This window comes from Garra rufa, chromosome 21 (genome assembly GCF_049309525.1).
Source record: "Garra rufa chromosome 21, GarRuf1.0, whole genome shotgun sequence".
Taxonomy (NCBI): domain Eukaryota; kingdom Metazoa; phylum Chordata; class Actinopteri; order Cypriniformes; family Cyprinidae; genus Garra; species Garra rufa.
In genome coordinates, this window is record NC_133381.1 from 28,236,539 (window position 1) to 28,245,675 (window position 9,137).

Sequence of the window (9,137 nt, forward strand, 5' to 3'; positions counted from 1 at the left end):
CCGCTGTCTTTTTCTTGTATTCTGAGTGCAAATGGTGTCAGAAAATGCATTACCCTATTATGAGATGTAAAAAATGACTGTGAATTTAATAGTAAAAGTAAAAAATGCTACAGTCAAAACCTGTTAAATGCTTAATGGTAAGTTCCCCTACTATATACGGTAAAAAACTGAAAAAGGACATAAAATTTACAGTGAAAAAATGTAAACTGACATTCTCAGAATTCCCTGCAATACATTTCAAATTTGATGTTTTTTTTGTTGTTGTTGTTGAAATAACTGTTTCTCCTTGGGGGTTTTTCTAATCAGTTTTGTACATTAGGGTTGTATGTTACATCTAATGTTGTTAAATTAATGTTATTGCATTGTTTCAGTTTCATGTGTGTTAAACCATGATGGTGTTTAGTGTTTGTGTGAATAACACTGTGCACCTTCTATATATGTTAATATTTTAAAGCTGCTTGTGATTGGCTTTGGTTCATCATGTGACTTTCACATCACCACCCGCTTTTGTTGGTTATCTATGGAAGCCTGTTTCCGCCACTGAATAATTTTTTTTCACACTTTTTTCTCAGAATTGCGTGATACAAAATCTGAATTTATATCTTTTTCTCAGAATTGTGAAATATAAATTCGCAGTTGCAAGTTATAAAGTCAGAATCGCAAGATATAAACTATCAATTCTGAGAAATAAAGTCAGTATTGTGTGACATAAACTCACAATTGCAAGGAAAAAAGTCAAAATTGTTACTTTATATCTCGCAATTCTGAGAAATAAAGTCGCAACAGTCAGAATTGTGAGATATAAACTCTCAATTTTATGAACATGTCAGTCTTTTTTTCCCTCAGACCTAGAATTTATAACTCTCAATTGTCAGTTTATATCTCACAATTCTGAAAAAAAAGTCAGAATTGCGAGATGTAAACTCGCAATTGCAAGAAAAAAGCCTGAATTGCAATCGTGAGATTATATCTTGCAATTCTAACCTTTTAATTCGCAATTGTGAGTTTATCTCCTACAATTCTGAGAAAAAAAGTCTGAATTGTGAGGAAAAAAATTTAATTGTGAAATAAATGTCACAATTAAATACCAATAGCATCGCGTTCAAAAATGACCAACGAGTTTTGGTATTTGTTCCATTTAAAACTTGACTCTTCTGTAGTTATATTGTGTACTAAGACCGGTGGAAATGCAAAGCTTCAATTTTCTAGGCTGATAAGATTAGGAACTACACTTCCATTCCGGCGTAATAGTCAAGGAAGTTTGCTGCCGTAATAAGGCTGAAGCAGGAGCAGTAATACCATGCAGCACATGTGCAAATGCTAAACTAGCTGGGAACTCATTTCTGATAATACTCCGCCTGCTGCGTCCATATTACGGCAGCAAACTTCCTTAGGAAATACTAAAATTCAAAGCATTGTTTTAAATTATTTGGCCAATAAAAATCAATAAACCTAACACAATGCCGATCATACATACACATAAATTAAACGGCGAGCCTATAACATTCTCAACGTGGTTCACACTCAACGCATTGAATGAGCCTGTAACACAATTTTATAGTAATTTTGTCGAATAAAAAGTCATATACAAAACCAAAGAATTAAATGAGCCAATGACCGAGCTTATTTTGTGCCACTGTGCACACACAAATAATTACTAAATATATACAGTAGTCAACATTCGAAGTGGATCAAAACCTTTCATCAAATTTGTCCTAAAACCAAACAGAATACCCGTTCTTATCTTAGGACAACTTTGATGAACTTTTTTGATCCACTTCGAATGTTGACTACTGTGTATATATATATATATATAAATAATTACTCTGTCTCCTGCTTTGTCTTTTCCTTATAGCATGGCCAGATTGGTCTGTAAGCATATTTGGCATCTTTGTATAGTCTCACCAAACACAAATGTTTTTGTTGTTTTTATTATACAATTTTAACTTGTGATAAAATCTAAAACTTATGAGGTAAAATTTGTTACAACAATGGTTTATAGATTTCAGCCTATCTAGATCGATTAAGTACTACAGCCATATAGTGGCTTTTTGATATTAATATTGATATTTTTATATTTTTATACCATCATGTGTCACCAGATGTCACCAAAATCACTAATTTTAGGTTTTGGCTGTCCGAACTTATTGAAATGATTTTTGCTGAAATAAATATATTTAATATAATATATAAATATAACATAAAAATAAGCATATTTTACATTTACAAATGGTACTTCTAGAGATAAATAAATAAATAAAACATATAACATAACATAAATCACAAAAAATGCGTAAATTGTATCGAATACAGTAATATATTTATTTTTTTAAAAATTAAGTAAATCGTATCACACTTGAGACCTTTGTGCCCATATTTGTCCACGAAGGTCAAATTAAGGGCTGTTATACAAAGGATGCTTGAGGGTCAAGTACAGAAAATTGAATCAATTCTTATAAGCTGTAAAGAAGGTCATTTGAATGCCACCAAGAGGGACATTCTGACACTTTAATGATGCAGGACCTGCTGTCTAATGACAAAAGCCTATATTTTAATAGGATTTTCACCTTTCAAAACAAGGACAAAGCCAACTTAAACAAGAGCCAACTCAATATCCTTGTGAATGATGGATCAAATTGATGAAAATCATTTATGATGTATTATTTATGAATATTTCTTGAGCAGCAAATCAGATTTCTGAAGGATCATGTGACAGAAGACTGTGGTAACGAAAGTAATGGAATAATTAAAATAAGAGACTTCTTTTAAAAACACATAACCCAATTTTGTTTCTTATGCTCATCAAGGCTGATAAAAAAAATTATATTGTGAAATGTTATTACAATGTAAAATATGTTTTTCTATTTTAATATAAATTAAAATCTAATTTATTTCTGTAATCAAAGCCGAATTTTTAGTATCAATACTCCAGTCTTCAGTGTCAGGTGATCTTTCAGAAATCATTCTAATATACTGATTTTTTTGATCAGTGCTGGAAATATTAATATTTTTTGGAACCTGGGATACTTGTTTTCAGAATTCTTTGACTAAAAAGTTAAAAAGAACAGCATTTATTTAAAATCTAATTTTTTTTTAACAATATACACTACCGTTCAAACGTTTGGGGTCAGTACATTTTTATTCTTTCTTTTTGAAAAGAAATTAATAATTTTCAGGAAGAATGTGTTAAATTGATAAAGACTTAAATTATTAAAAAAGGTTTATATTTTTTTAAATTAACATTTTATTCATATTTACCCTGAAAACATAACTGTCCCAACATTGCTAAATCTAATAATAAATCAGCATTTCTAATATCTATGATATCTAACTGTTGTAAGACTGTGGGTCAAATGCTTGAGCCATGTTTTCACGAGTTGTAAAAGAAATAAATGTTGTCCTTGACAGGTAAAATTATGTCGGATTGTTCCCATATTTTATATGAGGAATATCAACTTTTGCTGTCATAAGGAAGACTGAGAGTACCATGAATGAACAGATTACGGAAATCTTGTGTTCATCAGTCAGTAAAATTAATCAACCGGTATTGGGAGTCAAAGTAGGTAGTAATATTCTGAGGAATGAAGGGTACTTAAATATTTGCACAGCAGACAGATTTGTATTGATGTGTGTTTTCGTGAGTGTATTGTCTTGTGTAATGTGTATTCTTGTGAATCAGTGACAGTAAACGCTATGAGATGTAAGACCATTTTTGGATGAAATTCCAACAATAAAGTGAAATCGAATTGAATTGAATTAAATTTAAAAATGATTTCTGAAGGATCATGTGACACTTAAGGCTGGAGTAATGGCTGATAAAAATTCAGCTTTGCATCACATAAATATATTTTAAAGTATGTTAAAATACAAATCATTATTATATATTGTAATAACATTTTTGCAATATTACTGTTTTATTCAGTATGTTTCATCAAATAAATGCATCCTTGATAAGCATAAGATACTTTAAAAAACATTAGAAGTCTTACTGATCCTAAACTTTTGAAGGGCAGTGTACATCTGAACAGTGTACATTTCATGGTTTAGCCTCATGAAAAATATAGTGCACACAACACAGTATGTGTTCAAAGTCATTATGAAGTACTCTTGTACATTAGTGCTGATCATAAAGGGCTTTCCCTCTCTTTTAGGTACCTCTTAGCACCAGCAGTTGTTATGGGAACATTTCTGAGATGTGCATCAATTTGCCTGAGATCCCTGGAGTCCAAAAAAGCATTTTCTCCATTTGCAGATTGTAAACACACAAACTGTAGCACTATGTACCCACACTCATACCAGGGGGAAATCCTCCATCACTGATTCCCGGAAGCAGCAGATGATGGAGATGTAGTGGTGGTGGTGTGGGAAGGAGGTGAGGATGACTACAGCCGTTCCCTTCAATCTGACAACATCTAAATCAGTGTGTGCTCTATGGGTTCTGCTTTGCTCAAGGGGATGACTGCCTAGTGTGTGTGTGTGTGTGTGTGAAGGTCATACAGAGCAGGGCTCTTCTGACCATCAGTCTCTCAGCTGTTCATCATGAATAAACCAGTAACGAAAGAGATGCACACTTTCGTGGAGCGGAAGGAAACCTGTAACCAGTCTAGTCCTAGCAAGAAACCTACACCGGTGAGTCTGCAGCTAAGTTGCTTATAATATGTCGCATATAGTAGCTACCGGTTGGGCGTGAAAGCATAATAGGTTGTGTAGAGCTCACCAGAGGTGTCTGTATTTGATAATGTCTCTAAAAATACCCGCGCCACCCGCAGCGAGACATTAAACAGACGCGCGGACACGATGGCGTGACCGTGATAGCGTTTGGTGCAGTGATGCCGTTGAGGAATACTGTACAGTGAGGTAGGAGTAAAACCTGTATTCAACAGTGTACCAGCAAACAAAATAACAAGGCAGCTCATAAAAGAAGAGCATGATCCGAGATAAAACCGCAGCGCAGAATTTGGTAGGAGAGATTTACATTTTTAGAAAAACGATAGGAAGGCGCTCACGACCAGTTTCTTTTAATAGTGCTTGGATTACTGCAGAAACTACGCAGCAAATTATGACAGAAATGTTTATTTTGAGGACGTTTTAAGTCAAGTCACTTGTTGGCAAGAAAGATCTATCGGTATATATGTCTGTCTAAAACATTTAAAATTGGTTGTTAAAATTGTTATTTATTTAAATATGTATAACATTTTCTATAACATCTTAATGGCAAATTTTTGGTTCGTTTTGCACAGGCTATTAATTTTAATGTTAATGACTGTCTCTGTTTTTCTGTCTGTCTGCCTAAAACCTGCCTAAAATCAGAATTATAGACATTTTGTAGTCTTATTACATTGTTTATTTGTTTGTGTTTCTATCTATCTATCTATCTATCTATCTATCTATCTATCTATCTATCTATCTATCTATCTATCTATCTATCCATCGTCTGTCTGTCTGTCTGTCTGTCTGTCTATCTATCTATCTATCTATCTAAGTATCTATCCATCACCTGTCCATCTGTCTATCTATTTGTCTGTCTATCCATTGACTGTCTGTCTGTCTGTCTGTCTGTCTATCCATCGTCTGTCTCTCTGTCTGTCTGTCTGTCTGTCTGTCTGTCTGTCTATCTATCCATCGTCTGTCTGTTTATTTGTCTGTCTGTCTGTCTGTCTATCTATCCATCATCTGTCTGTCTATCTATCCATCGTCTGTCTCTCTGTCTGTCTGTCTGTCTATCTATCCATCGTCTGTCTGTTTATTTGTCTGTCTGTCTGTCTGTCTATCTATCCATCATCTGTCTGTCTATCTATCCACCGTCTGTCTGTCTGTTTATTTGTCTGTCTGTCTGTCTGTCTATCCATCGTCATCTGTCTGTCTGTCTGTCTATCCATCATTTGTCTGTCTGTCTGTCTGTCTGTCTGTCTGTCTGTCCCTCTTAAGTCCCTTAAGTAGCCTAATTTGTTAATGTAGTGCAAAAGTTGAAATCTTTTTGAAATATCACACAAATGGTAACCAAAATAATGGCCTGCTGTTAATTTTGTAATATTATCTTCAGCCAAAGCCTCAAAATGCCATCACCATTGCTGTATCCTCCCGTGCCCTCTTCAATATGGATCGAGAGCAGGACATTTATGAACAGCAGGGAATGGAGGATTACTTGAAATACCAAATCCAACATGAGGTCGAGCCATTCACACCCGGACCTGCTTTCCCTTTCATCAAGGTCAAACCTGTTCTAATGCACCTACAGACATCAATGATTAGCAATGATATCATTCAGAAGAATCTAAAAGTACAATTATCTCAACTTAAAGGAAGAAAATATTCACTTCTGACATCATTCTGTCCAAGCTACAGAGATATGGATATATATGACATCTTTCTATCTTGTGTAGGCAGTGGAGGCAGTGAACACTCGACTAAGGGAGCTTTATCCAGACAGCGAAGAGCTCTTTGATGTGGTTCTGATGACCAGCAATCATGCTCATGTGGGACTTCGACTCATAAATTCAATTAACCATCACCGTAAGTCAATAGATGCTTGTCCACAAAGCTCTGTTTACAGTGGACAAACACCAGGACTTTGAGTTGCTTTATCATCTCATATGTTTAGAATTAATACAGTTCTCATTGTAGTTATTAAAACATCTTTTTATCCATGTATCGGTTTGGGTGGTAGTCATATTATGTAAAAGCACAAATAATGTCTTGTGTTGTTTTTTGTTTCCAGAGCTATTTATAGAGCGCTTTTGTATGACTGGAGGCAACAGTTGTATTGGATATCTGAAAGCCTACCACACCAACCTTTATCTCTCAGCTGATTCAATGAAAGTCAGAGAAGCCATTGAAGAAGGTGAGTGGAGTGGTTTGAATTAATTGAACAGTTTTAACAGTAGAATCATAATTCAAAATAAAATCCTTCCTTAGGAATTGCAGCAGCTACAGTATTCTCACCTGGAAAAATCACAGAGGTGCCGGAGACTCAGCTGCGAGTGGCCTTTGATGGAGATGCCGTTCTCTTCTCAGATGAGTCGGAGAGAATCTACAAAGCCCACGGACTGGACAAGTTCTTTGAGCACGAGAAAGCCTATGAAAATAAACCCCTTGATCATGCAAGTTCAATTTTTAAATGTCATAGCAGCGCAATATTATAGTGTGTGGATGTTTGCTGTTAACGTTTGTTGAGATGGATATTATAGTTCTGGCAATATTGAATTGTTATCATTTTTCATAGGGACCACTTAAGGGGTTCTTGGAAGCTCTGGGGAAACTCCAACAGAAATTCTATGCCAAAGGTCAACGTTTGGACTGTCCCATCCGAACCTATTTGGTTACAGCTCGCAGTGCAGCCAGTTCAGGCACCCGGGCCCTCAAGACGTTACGTTCCTGGGGTCTAGAGACAGATGAGGCCCTCTTCCTAGCAGGAGCTCCTAAAGGCCCCATGCTGGAAAAGATCAGACCTCACATCTTCTTTGATGATCAAATGTTCCACATAGAGGGAGCAGCAGAACTTGGAACTGTGGCGGCTCACGTTCCCTATGGAATTGCCCAGAAGTTTCAATCAAAGACAGGGAAGGATATAAAAAAAGACATGTCAGCCAAGCAGCTAGAGTGAATACTCCTCTGTCCATCCTGCGTGTGAAGGTGTTTAAAGAGATGGTTCATCCCAAAATGAAAATTTTCTCATCATTTACTTACCCTTAAAGGGATAGTTAACCTTAAAATGAAAAATCTGTCATTTATTACTCACCCACACGTCATTCCAAACCTGTAAGACCTTCGTAGATCTTCGGAACGTGTATTAAGATTTTAAGATTAAGATTAAGATTTTCGATGAAATCCGAGAGCTTTCTGACTCTCCATAGAAAGGAAAGGTCCTTCCACATTCAAGACCCAGAAAGGTGCTTCACAATGCCATAAAAGAACCTTTATTTTGTCTAAATGGTTCCATAAAGAACCTTTAACATCTGAGGAACCTTTCTGTTTCACAAAAGATTTTGTGTGGCCAATTTCTTCAGATTATAAAAAGGTAAGAAAGAGATGGTTCTTTAAAGAACCTTGGACTGAATAGTTCTTTATGGAACCAAAAATAGTTCTTTTAAAACCTTTTAAAGCACCTTTATTTTTAAGAGTGAAGAACATCAAAAAAATAGTCTGAAATAGTCTGAATAGTCAGAAAGCTCTCGGATTTCGTCAATAACATCTTAATTTGTGTTCCGAAGATGAACAAAGGTCTCAGGATTTGAAACAACATGAGGGTGAGTAATTAATGACAGAATTTTCATTTTAGGGTGAACTTCTGTTCAGTCCAAAAGAAGATAATCAGACGAATGTTGATAACCAAACAGTTGACGGTAGCCATTGACTTCCATAGTATGGAAAAAAAAAAATACTGTGGAAGTTAATGACTACCATCATCAACTGACCATTTTTTCTGTTTCTTTGTCATCGGTTACATTCCAAACACAAGTAAGTAAATAAGACTCTAAACATAAAAAAGACCCTCTCCGTTGAATATCTATATAATATGAGGCTGGGGTTTACCAAGTTATATAAAGCCATAAAAAAACTCAGAAAGATTATATTATACTGTTAAGTTAAATCGTTACATTTTCTGTTCTGATGTAAAATCAAATGTTATTTAATTTATTATGAGTCTGTCTGAAGCTAAAATGCACCAAATGCTTGTTGGATATCGGAAATATCACCTTTAACATTTCTAGCCATGCATATTTTGGCTTTTCTATTGTTATTGCCTTGTTTTGAATAACTGTCTCTGTTACCGTTTACCGTAAAGGGCTGTTTTACACTCTGTATTGTAAACTTTATGTGTGTGTGTGTGTGTGTGTGTGTGTGTGTGTGTGTGTGTGTGTGTGTGTGTGTGTGTGTGTGTGTGTGTGTGTGTGTGTGTGTGTCTATATCTGTTATGCAGTATTTTAATCTATCAGTGTTACTATGTACAGATTTGGTTCACTTGTTGCTGTGTTCATCATGAATGTGAAATCCTATGTGTTACTCAGGGCATGCTAACATAAGTGTCTTGCACTGAACATCATAAACAGTGAAAAGGAAATAAATATGTTGAAAAATAGACCATAATTTTCTTTTTGGAGAACAGAATATTCAAACATTCTCCCAGCTATCTGAAA

General features: G+C 35.2%; 1 protein-coding gene across 1 annotated transcript; it reads left to right on the forward strand.

Moving 5' to 3' along the window:
* Positions 1-4,309: 4,309 nt before the first annotated feature.
* On the forward strand, positions 4,310-9,048 carry nt5c1ab (5'-nucleotidase, cytosolic IAb). The gene is made up of 6 exons (XM_073827156.1): positions 4,310-4,629; positions 6,044-6,211; positions 6,384-6,513; positions 6,719-6,841; positions 6,916-7,100; positions 7,223-9,048. The coding sequence occupies exons 1-6, from the start codon at positions 4,540-4,542 to the stop codon at positions 7,601-7,603; spliced, it is 1,077 nt and encodes a 358-aa protein (XP_073683257.1). The 5' UTR covers positions 4,310-4,539; the 3' UTR covers positions 7,604-9,048.
* Positions 9,049-9,137: the final 89 nt, after the last annotated feature.

Bases quoted from the DNA above. Each gene is read 5' to 3' on its own strand.
- nt5c1ab (XM_073827156.1), top strand. From the start codon at position 4,540: ATGAATAAACCAGTAACGAAAGAGATGCACACTTTCGTGGAGCGGAAG. The intron at 4,630-6,043 runs GTGAGTCTGCAG...TATTATCTTCAG, and splicing joins CTAGCAAGAAACCTACACCG to CCAAAGCCTCAAAATGCCAT. The intron at 7,101-7,222 runs GCAAGTTCAATT...CATTTTTCATAG, and splicing joins AAAATAAACCCCTTGATCAT to GGACCACTTAAGGGGTTCTT.